At 53.3% G+C, this 13,827-nt stretch overlaps 1 protein-coding gene across 5 annotated transcripts; it reads left to right on the forward strand.

Annotated features, from left to right (window-relative positions):
* Positions 1–7,292: 7,292 nt before the first annotated feature.
* On the forward strand, positions 7,293–13,483 carry LOC123363137 (zinc finger protein 777-like). 5 transcript variants are annotated; one of them, XM_045003994.1, is made up of 6 exons: positions 7,293–7,454; positions 8,879–9,271; positions 10,301–10,427; positions 10,867–10,980; positions 11,240–11,353; positions 11,677–13,483. In XM_045003994.1, exons 1-6 carry the CDS (start codon positions 7,431–7,433, stop codon positions 12,981–12,983), a joined length of 2,079 nt encoding a protein of 692 aa, XP_044859929.1. In that variant the 5' UTR covers positions 7,293–7,430; the 3' UTR covers positions 12,984–13,483. The 5 variants fall into 5 exon arrangements, with proteins under 5 accessions (XP_044859929.1, XP_044859931.1, XP_044859930.1 ...); XM_045003996.1 differs by having other exon boundaries at positions 11,680–13,483; XM_045003995.1 differs by having other exon boundaries at positions 8,882–9,271.
* Positions 13,484–13,827: the final 344 nt, after the last annotated feature.

Consider the following 13,827-nt stretch of genomic DNA (forward strand, 5'->3'; position numbering starts at 1 on the left):
GGCTGAGAGCTCTCTACTGGAGCAGGGCGAAGACTCAGAGGTAGCCCAGAAAGGGATTAAGAACAGGGCCCAGAGGGCAGACTGAAGAAAAACCCATGAGGGGCAGAAGAACCCTTTGTTTGCTGGGACTTTTCGGTTGGACTTGTTTGTTTGTGGCTTGGCCAGAAGGCTGAGCCACATCTCCAGCACTGACCCAGTGAGTGGAGTCTGAGGGCCTGAGGAAGATGGCAACTGAGGCACGTTGCCCCTGAGCGGCCATTGGCCACAAGGGGGTGCACAGGAGGTGGCCTCACCCTGTTACAGAGCAGGAGACATTCCAAGCAGTTTGTCTCCCAGGACAACGTAATTTCCCCATGACACTTGTGTCCTCGTGCCATAATAAAACACGGCACAATGTCCCGCTTGGATGGAGAAATGCAACGAGGCAACTGCCCTGCGACCTCAGGGGACCAACCGACCCATTTTAAGGTAGATGGTAACGTGCATTTTACCTGAACAAAGGATCCCCCTTAAACGCAGACTGCCAAGGGACCCAGTTAGCTAATGGCGGGGTTTTGTGATGTGGACGTGGTAACTGGACTGCAGCTTAACTCACATAGGCCACTGCTCAGCGACACATCTGTCTGCTCCCCTGAGGGCGCCTCTCCGCCTGTCCCTCCTGCCTCGGACAGGTACGGAGCAGTAGGGGCTGCGCTTCGCAGCAGGGTGATCAGCTCTCCCACCACAAAGCACCTCTCTTTTCCCAGTGGGGGCCTGAGATGGGCCTTAAATTAGTCCCCCCTCGCCGCAGAGTCCTGCCCCCTGCTCCTCCTCTTCTCCCCGAGGTCCCACCCCTGGCCAGGCCAGAGACAGAGACAAGCCATGGTAAGGAGCCCCGGACCCTCCATCTACCCTGGGCAATGTGCCCAGGGGGGGGTGGGGACATGGCCAGGGGCTGCTCTCGGGTATCCTGGCCCTGCACGCAAGGCAGGTGGAGGATCCAGAGCTCCCCACGGCTGCCTGGGCTCCCTGGGCGGCTCTTACCATGACCCAGCCCTGGCTTCCAGCCTAGCCAGGGGGCAGATCCTTGGGGAAAAGAGGAGCAGGAAGCAGGGCCACACTTCCGGCACTGGTGCCCCCCGTCTTCTACACAGGATCTAAAGCTCCCGTCACATTTCTCAGACATCCCTAAAATTGCTTTTAAGCATGAAACGCCGCTCCTCCGGTTAAATTAAATACAGCTCTCATAGATTGTTTCAGAAGGTGGCAGATGTACCCCGGGAGCACTATTTTAGATTTGATTCTGACTCACAGGGAGGAACCGGTTGAGAATCTGAAGGTGGAAGGCAGCTTGGGTGAAAATGACCACGGACAGAGGTCATTATTCTCAAGGCAGGAAGGGAGTGAGAGCAGCAGAACAGAGGCAATGGCTTCAGAAAAGCAGACTTCACTAAAGGCAGGGAATGTGTAGGTAAGGAGGTCCCACAGGAAGACAATCTAAGGGAAAAAGGAGTTCAGGAGAGTTGGCAGTTTGTAAAAGAGACAATATTAAAGGCACAATGGCAAACTATCCTGATGTGAAGGAAAGATAGGTAGAATAATACGAGGCCAATATGGCTACCTCAGGAGATCTTTAATGACCCGAAAATCAAGCAGTAAAAAGAGGAAACGTGGACAAATTGCTAAGAATGACTACAAAAGGACAGCACAAGCATGCTGGGACAAAATCAGAACGGGTAAGGCACAAAATGAGTCACAGCTAGCAAGGGACATAAAAGGCAGGACAAAGAGGTTCTATAAATACATTAGAAGCAAGACAAGGACAAAGAAACGTACAAGTCCATTACTTAATAGGGAAGGAGAGCTAATGACACAGAAGGAAATTTTATCAGATGGCACAGAAGGCTGAAGTGTTTGATACCTTTTTTGCTTCAATCATCTCTAAAAAGGTTAATTGTGACCAGATTAAATAATTAATATTAATATTAATATTCAGGGGGAAGGAAACCAGGCCAGAGTAGGAAAAACCAGGGTAAAGACTATTTAAATAAGTGAGATGTATTCAAGGTGGCAGAGCTTGATTCAATGCACACTAGGGTACTTAAGGAGCTAGGTGAAGCCATCTCTGAACCACTGGTGATTGTCTCTGAGAGCGCCTGGGATGGGTGAGGTTCAGAGGACTGGAGAAGGGCAAACAGAGAACCTATCTTTAAAGAGGGGGGAAAGGAGGATCAGGGGAATTATAGACAGTCAGCCTTACTTTGATCTCTGGCAAGATACTGGAACAAATGATTAAAAAAATTGTAAGCACCTAGAGGATAATAAGGTGAGATCCAATCTAATTTTGTCTTGGTTCATCTTCCTTCCATCAGTTCTAGGTTCTCCTCCCTAACTCATTCCTGTGCTTCCTTAATATGGATGCATTCTAAGGGCCAGATCCTCAACTGGTGTAAATTGTCAGAGTCCTATTGAATGCAGTGGAGCTACACTGGTTTTCAGCAGCTGAGGATCTGCCTCCAGATATTGACAACGGAACCTCTGTGTGTTTTCTCTGCAGCTGCTACGGTTGCAGCCTTCAGGGCCTCCCTCTACTCACCCATGGAATGTCTGCGCCAGATAAGAAGGAGAATGAAGAAGGCTCAGGATGACAAGTTGCAGGAGATACAGCAAGCCAGTGCTGCATGAGAGAACAAGCACAGGGCCTGACCCCTGGGGCCCTCCGCTTGATACCGGCTGCCAACTAGACATGGAGCCGTTGATCACTACCTGTTGAGCCTGACAATCTAGCCAGCTTTCTAGCCACCTTATAGTCCATTCATCCAATCCATGCTTTTTTTAACTTGGTGGAAAGAATACTGTGGGAGACCATATCAAAAGCTTTGCTAAAGTAAAGATATAACACAACCACTGCTTTCTCCATATCCACAGAGCCAGTTATCATAGAAGGCAATCAGGTTGGTCAGGCATGACTTGCCCTTGGTGAATCCATGTTGACTGTTCCTGATGCATAGATACTCGCATGCAGTGCACAGCAAGGATCCTTAGCTACCTCCAGAGTCAGGACTTTGGCATGTTCCAAGAGATCCCTCTGCCTTTGCCCAGGATCCGTGGAGATACGTGGCCTCTCTTCCATGTGAGCGTCCTCCAGAACAAGGAGTTCACTGCAACCTCTTATGCCGAGCAGATTCCTTGGGGATCTTTCCAGTCCTGTCAGTCTGCTGTTTCTCTGAACTCCCATGGGTCATTTCCTGCTCTACCCTTTGGAAAATCTCCTTGTGATGGATTGCCATCCACTCCGGGGTGCCCCCTGACATACTGGGGTCCCAGTGAGACCACCCATTCCACCAGCCTGGGCTCCCTCACCCTGTCCTGCTGTGCCAGGCCCGCAAGCCTCCTCTAGCACGCACATGCACAGGTAGGGACATGCCCAGCTGCAGGAAGACACAGACACTGAAATCAGCTCTGTGTGGGAAGACTCAGCTTGGGGATTGCCCAGGACTCAAGTGCACCCCCCCCTCTGGGGTGCAAACCCAGAATTCTGTACAGCGTAAGCTCAGGAAAATCACCCCCTCCCTCAATGTGGAGGAAGATATGCATAGCGTCCCCCCCAGCCCCCCCCCCCCCGTTCTGAATTGCACAAACTGGTTTATAGAAAACAAACATTTATTAATTACAAGGAATAGATTTTAAGTGATTATAAGGAATAGCAAATGGATCAAATTAGATTACTGAGCAAATAAAGCAAACACACAAACTAAGCTTACTACACCAAAGAAACCAGCTACAAGTAGTAATTTCTCACCCTAAATGTTGTTTTAAGCAGGTTGCAGAGATTCTTGAAGACAAACTTCTTTTGCTTGGAGCTTAGAATTCCAGCTATTCCTTTCACACTCCTAGCCTGGGTCCAGTTCTTCCCCAGTTCAGTTTTAGGTGTTTTTAGCAGTCATCTTGGGCTGGGATTCAGTGAAGAACTGACCCTGATTAACTCACTCCCCAGCCTTAAATAGGATTTACATATAGCAGGAATCCTTTGTTTCCCAGTTTGATCCCCACCCCCACTAGTGGAAAAATACTAGCAGTCTAAGATGATGTCCCGTACAAGGTGACACGCTCACATGACCCTGCAGTGTCAAAGCAACATCCCAGGAAGCTTCTCAGGAAGGTGCGAGATTAGTATCTTCAAAGTCCTATTGTTCTCCTTAATGGCCCATTCAGGCTGATTGCCTACTGTCTGGTGGGCATTCCCCAGGTGTAAACACAGTTGTAATTGTTACATAGTCAATATTCCTAACTTCAGATACAGAAATGATACATGTATACAAATAGGATAATCATAGTCAGTATATCATAACCTTTCCAATGATACCTCACATGAGCCATCTTGCATAAAACATACCTTCGTTATGCCATATTCATATCACTTAGGATGGAAGAATCCCATGCACCACTACAGGCTGGGAACTGACTGGCTAAGAGGCAGTTCTGCAGAGAAGGACCTGGATATTACAGTGGACGAGAAGCTGGATATGAGCAGTGTGCCCTCATTGCCAAGAAGGCCAATGGCATACTGGGCTGCATTAGTAGGAGCGTTGCCAGCAGATCAAGGGAAGTGATTATTCCCCTCTATTCGGCACTGATGAGGCCATATCTGGAGTACTGTGTCCAGTTTTGGCCCTCCCACTACAGAAGGGATGTGGACAAATTGGAGAGAGTCCTGCGGATGGCAATGAAAATTATTAGGAGGCTGGAGCACATGACTTATGAGGAGAGGCCGAGGGAACTGGGCTTGTTTAGTCTGCAGAAGAGAAGAGTGAGGGGGGATTTGATAGCAGCCTTCAACTACCTGAAGGGGGGTTCCAATGAGGATGGAGCTCCGCTGTTCTCAGTGGTGGCAGATGACAGAACAAGGAGTAATGGTCTCAAGTTGCAGTAGGGGAGGTTTAGGTTGGATATTAGGAAAAACTTTTTCACTAGTAGGGTGGTGAAGCACTGGAATGGGTTACCTAGGGAGGTGGTGGAATCTCCTTCCTTTGAGGTTTTTAAGGCCCGGCTTAACAATGCCCTAGCTGGGATGATTTAGTTGGGCATTGGTCCTGCTTTGAGCAGGGGGTTGGACTAGATGACCTCCTGAGGTCCCTTCCAACCCTGATATTCTATGATTCTATGATCTTGGATTTTATTGAACATCAGGAGACTCCTGTGGTGAAGGAACCATATAGCTGTGTGGAAAGCTCTAGCCAAGAGCAGGGTCTCAGAAGGCCTGGGGGGGAGTCCAGATCAGCACTCTAGGTGCCTGAAAAGCCTTAGCTTTAGATCGTATCTCCCCATTCACAAATGGACCCACCCAGGGTGAGGCCCTTCCGCTGCACGGTGTGTGGGAAAGGCTCCATTGAGCAACACCCGCTCACCAGGCCCTCCAAAACCCACACAGACCGTACCGCTGCCCATGGCAAGAGAGGAGCTTTGCTGAGAACACACCAGCCTTCACGCAGCAGAGAGGCCGGGTCACTGCACTCAGAGAAAGGGCTGCAGGGCTAAGTGCTTTCCCACCAAACACTCCATAGTCAGTGATGGAGAATCCACCGCGACCCTTGTGGTTAATGATTCTCACCATTCAAAAAATTACACCTTATTTCAATCTGAATTTGTCTGGCTTCAATTTCCAGCCATTGGCTCATGTTATACCTTTGTCTGCTAGACTGACAAGCCCATTATTAAATATTTGTTCCCCATGTAGATACTTATAGACTGAAATCAAGTCACTCCTTAACCTTCTCTTTGTGAAGTTAAATAGATAGACTCAAAGAGCTCAAGCACTAGAAGGCAGGTTTTCTAATCCTTTAATTATTGTCATGGCTCTTCTCTGACCCCTCTCCAATTTATCAGCATCCTTCTTGAATTGTGGGCACCCGAACTGGACACAGGATTCCAGCAGCAGTTGCACCAGTGCCAGATACAGCTCCCATTGCACTGGGAGCCCAGCTGATTATTCACCATGACCCCCAAATCTTTCTCAGAGTCACTGATTCCCAGGATAGAGTCCCTCATCCTGTGAGTATGGCCTAGATTCTTTGTTCCTAGATGTCTATCTTTACACTGAGTCATATCAGCATTAATGGGCCAGCCGGGTCCTGGGCACTGTGCTTACAATCTAAATACAGACAAACGGTCGGAGGGGAAACAGGCACGGAGTGGAGACTTGTGCAAGAGATTCCCCCAGCAGGTTGGTGGCAGATAGAGATGAGAACCATGGTGTCCTGACTGCTTTTTCCATAGACTTGGCAGAATTTGATATTTATTTTTTTAAATAATTGGATAATATCAAGGTTCATTTTACAGTATTCCCCCCCCAATACTTATTGATTTTAATTTTTCGCAGTTGAGCAAAGTTAGGGGTAGTAAATGTTTTCAGATCAATGTAAATGTTCATAGTTGCTGGATATTGCGGGGGGGGGGGGGGGGGCGTCAGCCAGTAATTATTTTACAACAGTCAGATTTGAGAGTCAAAAAGATAATGCTTTATCACTGTTAAACACCAACAGTCAACATGTTCAAATACACAAACACCCCTTCGTCTACAATCAAACGCTAATACGTTCTCAGGCATCATTTGTCTCATTTTACCTGTCTGTAAACGTCCATTAGTAACAATAGGAACATGTCTGGTAGGTTTCTGTATGTGAAATTGACATTTCCCAACAAAAATCCAGGGGAGGGATAGCTTGGTGGTTTGAGCATTGGCCTGTTAAACGCAGGGTTGTGAGTTTAATCCTCGAGGGGGCCATTTAGGGATCTGGGGAAAAAATTGAGGCTTGGTCCTGCTTTGAGCAGGGGGTTGGACTAGGTGACCTCCTGAGGTCCCTTCCAACCCTGAGATTCTATGATTCTATGAAATCTGATCCTTCCAAGCCTAAGAAGAGCCCCACTGGGTCAGGTCCATAGTCCATCCATCCCAGTGGCCGGCCCTCAGACAGGGGCCAATGCCCAGAGGGAATGAACACACCAATCAATCATCCAGCTGCCCGCCTGTCCCTGCTTGGCAGCCAGCGGCTTAGGGGCACCCCGGGGTGGCGGCTGGGCACCTTGGCTAACAGACACCAGCAGAGCCTAGTTAGCCGCTAGACGGGGCTGCCTTGCAGATGCTCGGCACAGGCCCCGCCGCTGCTGGTCCCAGGACAAGCCCGGATGCCCCAAGCCCCCCCGGCCGGGTTCGTGCCGCTGGAATCCCCGAGCCGGGCTCCGCTCACACCCACCCGCCGGCAGGGGCCGCTGCCGCCCCGCTCCGCCCCGCCGCTCCCTCCCCCCTCCCGGCTGCGCTCGCTCTGCTCCGCCCGGCAGCGGGGCCGGCCCGTGGCGAGGCGGCGCCGGGACCCTGCCCAGCCCGGAGCGGGAGCGGAGCTCGGCCGGGCCGGGCCCGCTGGAGAAGCCCCGCCCGCCTCCCCGGGGGGGCCATGGCCGAGCGGGCCGCTGCCCAGGTGAGGGCCCGGCGGGCGGGGGAGCCTCGGGCCCCGGGAGCTTCTCCCCGCCCGGCCTGGGTCCCGGGAGCCGGGCCGCGGGGGGCGCGGGGCTGCCCGGGCGGGCGGGGGCTGAGCCCCGGGGCGGGGGCGGCTCTGGCTGGAGCGGGGAGCAGGGATCGGGCCCCGCTCCCACCACCCCCGCTGGCTTCGGGCCCTCACGGGAGATGGGCCGCTGGAGGACTCGGGTTTGTCCGGTGTCGGGTAGTGCCGGGGCGGCCTGGGTCTTTGTCCCACCCCGGGGGAAGCCAGGAAGTGGTTGAGAGCCAAGCAGGGTTCAGGCTGCAGGGGGTGAGGAACTGGAGGTCCCGTCTACACTATAACCGCAACAGCGGTTTTGTCCCAGTTTGGGACACGAATCTGAACCAGCTGCAGCAAATGCGCCTCAGTTGTGTCTCCTCAGCCCCTTTTCCATCCTCCGTATGGAGCTTGTTTCCGTGCGTTCTGGGCTCATCCAGGCACCTACCCGGGTGGCCGCCGGCCGTCGTGTGCCCAATAATCAACACGCAGTGCAGCACGTGGGGGCCATGCACTCTGGGGCGGCCTAGCAACAGCAGTGTCAACCTGGTTACACAGGCCTGGCTGCCCATTGCGGTGCCGGGGCTCTGATGCTGATCCATGCCATCCTCACACGGGCTCACAGAGTCTCTCGCCCTCAGCAGGGACCGAGCAGGGTTTTCTCAGCACTGAGTGCTTGGACACTGTCTCTCTCTTCCGCTGGTGCCCAGTTGGCGTGTGCTTGTCAGGAGCAGGGAAGAGGAGTAGGAGGAGACAGATATTGGCAGCACCAGAGCCTCCAGGCTCGTCTTACCCCCCCGACTGGTCTTTCCAGGCTCTACCACTCCTTCCACTTGAACAAAGGCTGGCCTGGTCCCTCTCCAATACCCCCATCTTGCTGGTTTCTCCAGGCTCCCGTCCACCCTGCTACTCCCTCCCCTGCACACCTCTCATGCTGCCCATGGGCAGGCCGGGGGGGCGATGGTTGGCCCTTTCCAGCGGTGAGAAATGTCACGCATGGAGCGCCACTCAGCTGAGTGGTAAGAGTCTCTGGTGTGGGATAGGCCTGGCATGTGGTCCCCAAGAACCTTCTCCACGTCTGTTTTGAAACGGCAGCGGAATTAGGTCCCCTGGTGGAAGAAGGGTTCAGATCAGCGGGTGTAGCGAGTACGTCAGTGACGCGCCTGAGAAGTTTATATCGTTAGAGTCCCAAACCCACCCACATGGGGCTGACAGAGAAGGGTCTGTTGTCATTTTTGTTGTTGCATCTGGAAGGCAGCCGTAAAAGACTGACTCTCGGGCCCAGAGAGCGTGGAGCAGCCTGTTACACGTGAGCGGGCCTTACACCCTTTCTCTTTGTGGCCAATCTCTTCTTTTCTCCTTGCAAGCAGGCTCCGCAATGGGATGTCACAGCAGAGCAACCGGTGCCTTTAACGCCCCCGGCTGCCTCTGATCATACTTCTGAGGCGGAAATGCAGCTGCCGCTGGAACAAACTGCCATGTGGCCAGAGGTAACGGTGGAGACGACCATGGAGTCACATGCCACGCGACTGTTGACGCTAGAGGGAAGAATGGGGATGGCGGAGAACAAACTAGTCGGCTGTGAGAGGACAGTGGTGGAGTTTGGGAACCAGCTGGAGAGTAAGTGGACTGTGCTGGGAACTCTGATCCAGGAGTACGGGCTGCTGCAGAGGAGGCTGGAGAACATGGAGAACCTGCTGAAGAAAAAAGATGTCTGGATCCTAAAACTTCCCCCAGGCGCGCAGGGAGAAGTCCCCAAGGTAACGATATCCCAGCTAGCACTGAGGGGCAGGAGTAAAGCTGTCCCCTCTATTAGATGTCCATGGGGTGTGTAGCCCAGGGATACTCAGGACGTTACAAAATGGCTTGGATAGACTGGGTGCACTGGTGCACAACGAAGCACTGGTCGGGGCTCCTTAGCTCCATTCTCCTCCCCATCTCCAGACCAATCAAAGGGGGAGAACTACAAGACACACTGTCTTATGCTAAGGTGCTGTGACAGGCTCTCAGGTCGGGAGTGAGTACAGGGAGCCATGCAACCAGAACAGGAAATTAGCAAGTGTCCAGAGCTATCGATTGGAACGTTGGTACTCGAGTCTTAACCTGTAGTACTGAGCCTGCAGCTGTTCCTGGTATGCCACTGGTCAGTGATCAGTAAGTGCCAGTCTTTGGTTTTGTGTCTTTTCCGTCGTAAGGCGTGAGGGCTGCACTTGCTGATTCGGCACCTGGAGAGAGGAGGAAAGGGGGTAAAGGGAAAACAGGTGATATGAATTGGTCCAGAGCATCCTCGCCGTGGTCTCCGCCCATAGAGCTATCACAGATTCGGCGAGCAGGTGTCCCTGCTTGCAGGGAGAGGTTTGAGGGGGCCGGGGCGAGGTACCTGCCGTTACATCAATCAGACTATTGCAGGCGAAGGCACGAAGCGGGGAGTAGAGCCGCGCCCAGTCAGCAGCGGAAGGCTAGATGGAAGTATTGGGTTCGGAGAAGGCATGAGGGAGAATGCTTGGCATACGCCCTGCTGGACGCTTTCCTGATATAAGGGGCAGCATGAGAAGAGACATGACGTCAGAAGCTGGAGAAGCTGACAGGAGTGTTAAGAAGAGGGAACTGGGCCGAGTACAGGCATGAGAGGGAGCGTTGGGGGCACTGAGAGGCAGGGGTGAGCTGCATCACGCTCTGAAGGTGGTGACGAAGGAGCTCTGCGTGACGCTGTGCTGGGGAGGGGAGGCACTGAATCCTCTCCCCAGTGGGGGCAGGAGGTGCTGAGGGTGTGACGCTTGTGATTTCAGGTCCCTGTGAAGTTCGATGAGGTCTCGGGCTGTTTCTCCGGGCAGGAGTGGGGGGTTTTAGAGCAACGGCGGGAGGAACTTCACAAGAACACAACGAGGAACAACTATGAGACGTTGAACTTGCTGGGTAAAGATGAGTTGAAAATTCCTTTAGTATCAGTCAGATCTTGGAAGTGCCAGATGCTCCTCAGTATATTGCTCAGGCTGTAGGCACCTGCTAGCCCGGCCTCTGGAAGGCTCTGGTCTTACGCACAAGGAGGTAGGGAGCCCCTCTCCCTGATCGCTCTCCCCACGCCTGATGGGGGGTGCCTAAAGCGTATCCTGCAGGCCCCATTGGCTGTGATCGGCTCACAGTGCCTGAGCCCAGACAAAGCCAGTCCCACATCAGCCCTGTCCTTAAGAAAAGAGCAGCCACCCTGTCATTTACTGCCCCGGGTGCCACCCATGGCCTATGGTGACGGAAGGGGCTGGTTTAAACTAGTTAAAGATTCTGGGGATTTGTAGGTGTGAACTCAGTGAATTATTAACCAAACCCTAATCCCCTTAATGTCCTTTCCCATGAACAGACAATGCTGCTTCCACACCTGATGCTCAGTCCCCAGTAGAACCCCGGGTAGAGCCTCGAGTCCAGGAACAGCAGGAATCTCAAAAAAGAGAATCTCCGCCGGATCCCAGCACAGGTGAGGAGGAACTGACCAGAGCAACTTGGAAGCAGCAAGAAGTCGTCAAGGGCAGGAAATTAACATGAGCTTCCTGGGCTCTTGTAGTTGTTATATCTCTTCTGATGAGTTTGATCAACATGTTCCTTCTCTGTGGGAGTTTTTGCCATTCACAGCTAGTGCTGGCGCCAGTCAGATGTTGCCATCTGCCCTGAAATCCTCCCTGCAGGGTTCAGCGGATGTGAGAGAAACCTAATGTCATTCTCCTTCCCGTGAACAGGATCTCCCACTTCTACTCCCAGCGACAGCTCATGGATTAAACAAGAGGAAACGACATGTGCTGAGAGTCAGGGGGGCTTGGTGGAGAGAGAAATCCCTACGGAGCCCATCAAGGGTGAGTTATGTACACAGGAAATGCTTTGCCGGCAGAGGAGAGGGATGTGACTGGGCAGTGGAGGTAGATCACAGACGGGAGGACCAGAACATGGGGGTGGGAAGGTGATAAATATGTAAGGACAAGGTAGCTATGGTGAAGCAGTATGGGGGAGGGGGAGAGGCTTTATGATTATTTGTTTGTATGGCTCCAGCAGTGTGCTAGGCACTCTGCAGCCAGGAACCCTCTCCTCTCACAAACCTTCCTGGGCTTTCCTGGTGAATGAGGAACGTCCTGGGAAGAGGTTGCTGTTAAATCCTCTCTGGATTCCCTTTGTATTCCAGCAGATGAGGACAGTGCTGCCGTCCCGGAACTTCCCGGGGGGGCGCAGGGAAGCTCGGAGGAGGATTTCCAGAGACCTGCTGAGAGATGGAGCCCCGGAAGTCAGTGCAGCTCACTGACCCAGCAGGGAAACCCTGCAGGAAGCAGCCTGGGCCAGCCCACTCCATGTGGAGGAGACTTCAGCGGCCTCGCAGCAGCCACTGAGCAGGAGGAAAGTCCCCCAGGAGAGGGGCTGTATATATGCAGTGAATGTGGGGAAAGCTTTGTCTGTAAGCAGTTGTTTGCAGTGCACCAGGGAGTCCACACAGCAGGGGGAGTCTGCGTTTCTCCAGCATGTGGAGAAGGCCTCAGTCAGAAATCCAGTCTCCTACATCCCCAGAGAAGCCAGGTCCTGGCAGGTGCAAAACCCTACAAATGCGCTGAGAGCGAGATGAACTTTAGCCTCAAATCCAGCCTTCTCAAGCACCAGGTCAGTCACACAGGCCCGTACACCTGCACTAAGTGCAGGAAGAGCTTCAGGCTGAAGATAAGCCTCCTCGTCCACCAGCGACTCCATGCAGGGAAGGGCGAGGGCTCGCTGCTCTGTACGGACTGCGGGAAGAACTTCACCCACCCCTCGCAGCTGGTCCGGCACCAGCGGATCCACACGGGGGAGCGGCCCTACCAGTGCACCGACTGCGAGAAGAGCTTCACCGAGAAGTCCAAGCTCACCAACCACTACCGCACGCACACTGGCGAGCGGCCCTACGCCTGCGTCCAGTGCGGGAAGCGCTTCATCCGCAAGCACCACCTGCTGAAACACCAGCGCGTGCACACGGGTGAGCGGCCCTACCAGTGCCCCGAGTGCGAGAAGAGCTTCACCCAGAAGTACTACCTGGTCGATCACCGGCGGCTGCACACGGGCGAGCGCCCCTTCCAGTGCCCCACCTGCCAGAAGAGCTTCACCGAGAAGTCCAAGCTCACCAGCCACTTCCGCATCCACACAGGGGAGCGGCCCTACCACTGCGGGGAGTGCGGGAAGCGCTTCACGGAGAAATCCCAGCTCACCAACCACTTCCGCATCCACACCGGGGAGCGGCCCTACGCCTGCGCCCAGTGCGACAAGTGCTTCATCCGCAAGCACCACCTGCTGAAGCACCAGCGTGTGCACACGGGCGAGAGACTCCACCGCTGCCCCCAGTGTGAGAAGAGCTTCCGCTACAAACAGTCACTGAACTGCCATCTGAAAATCCACCTGGGGAACCACTGCCCCATGGGCAGCGCCCTGTCCCCTGAGCAACAAACCCCGGCTAGACCTCTTTGTGTGTGAGAGAGATGGGGCAGGAGTCCCTGGGCTGGGAGCGCCTTGCAGGTCCTGACGTCATGTGACGTACAGGGAGGCTGGGATTTCCAATTGGACCTACAGGAGTGTGCAGTGTTGTCATAGCTGTGTTGGTACCAGGATACGAGAGAGACAAGGTGGGTGAGGGAATCTCCTTTAACTGGACCAACTTCTCTTGGTGAAAGAGACAAGCTTTCGAGCCCCACCGAGCTCTTCTTCAGGTCAAGCTGGAAAGCTTGTCTCTTTCACCAAGAGAAGTTGGTCTGATAAGATGTTACCTCGCCCACTGTGTCCCCCTACCGGAGTTAGACATCCGACTCCGGGACATCACATTCCCTGAGGCTGCTTGGAAAATCGCAGCCTAAAACAACGCACTAAATTCCTTAAATATCCAGCCTACAGCCAGTGCTGGATAACTGTTCTGTACCTGCTGGCAGTTTCATGCCACCATCCTGTAAGGGGTATTTAATAAAGCTACCTAGTTCTCACATGGCATTTTTCATCAGTAGAGCCCAAAGTGCTTTCCAAATTTAAAATTATCTTAACAGGGTCTAAATTTTGGGAGCCCAGCTGGAGAAGCCTTAAGGAGTCTGGTTTTTCAGAAGGTGACTGCTTGGCACTTGCTTAAAATCAGATCTCTCGTAGGCCCAACCGAAAACTGAGGGGGCCCCCCAGTCACTTGTCACTGCTGAAGAACATAGGCCATGATGTGCAACTGACTCCTGGTTAAAGTCTCTTTGGTAATAAATAGGAACTTTTTCCCGGGGGGGCTCTCAGGTTGGGAGGTGTTGCCAGCTATTCATTGGCTTGTGGATATGCGGAAGGGGTACAG

Source organism: Mauremys mutica, chromosome 2 (assembly GCF_020497125.1).
Source record: "Mauremys mutica isolate MM-2020 ecotype Southern chromosome 2, ASM2049712v1, whole genome shotgun sequence".
Taxonomy (NCBI): Eukaryota; Metazoa; Chordata; order Testudines; family Geoemydidae; genus Mauremys; species Mauremys mutica.

Excerpts from the sequence above, each read along its gene's own strand:
- LOC123363137 (XM_045003994.1), top strand. The coding sequence starts at position 7,431 with ATGGCCGAGCGGGCCGCTGCCCAG. Across the intron at positions 10,428-10,866 it reads TGAGACGTTGAACTTGCTGG|ACAATGCTGCTTCCACACCT; the intron begins GTAAAGATGAGT and ends TCCCATGAACAG. Across the intron at positions 11,354-11,676 it reads CCCTACGGAGCCCATCAAGG|CAGATGAGGACAGTGCTGCC; the intron begins GTGAGTTATGTA and ends TTTGTATTCCAG.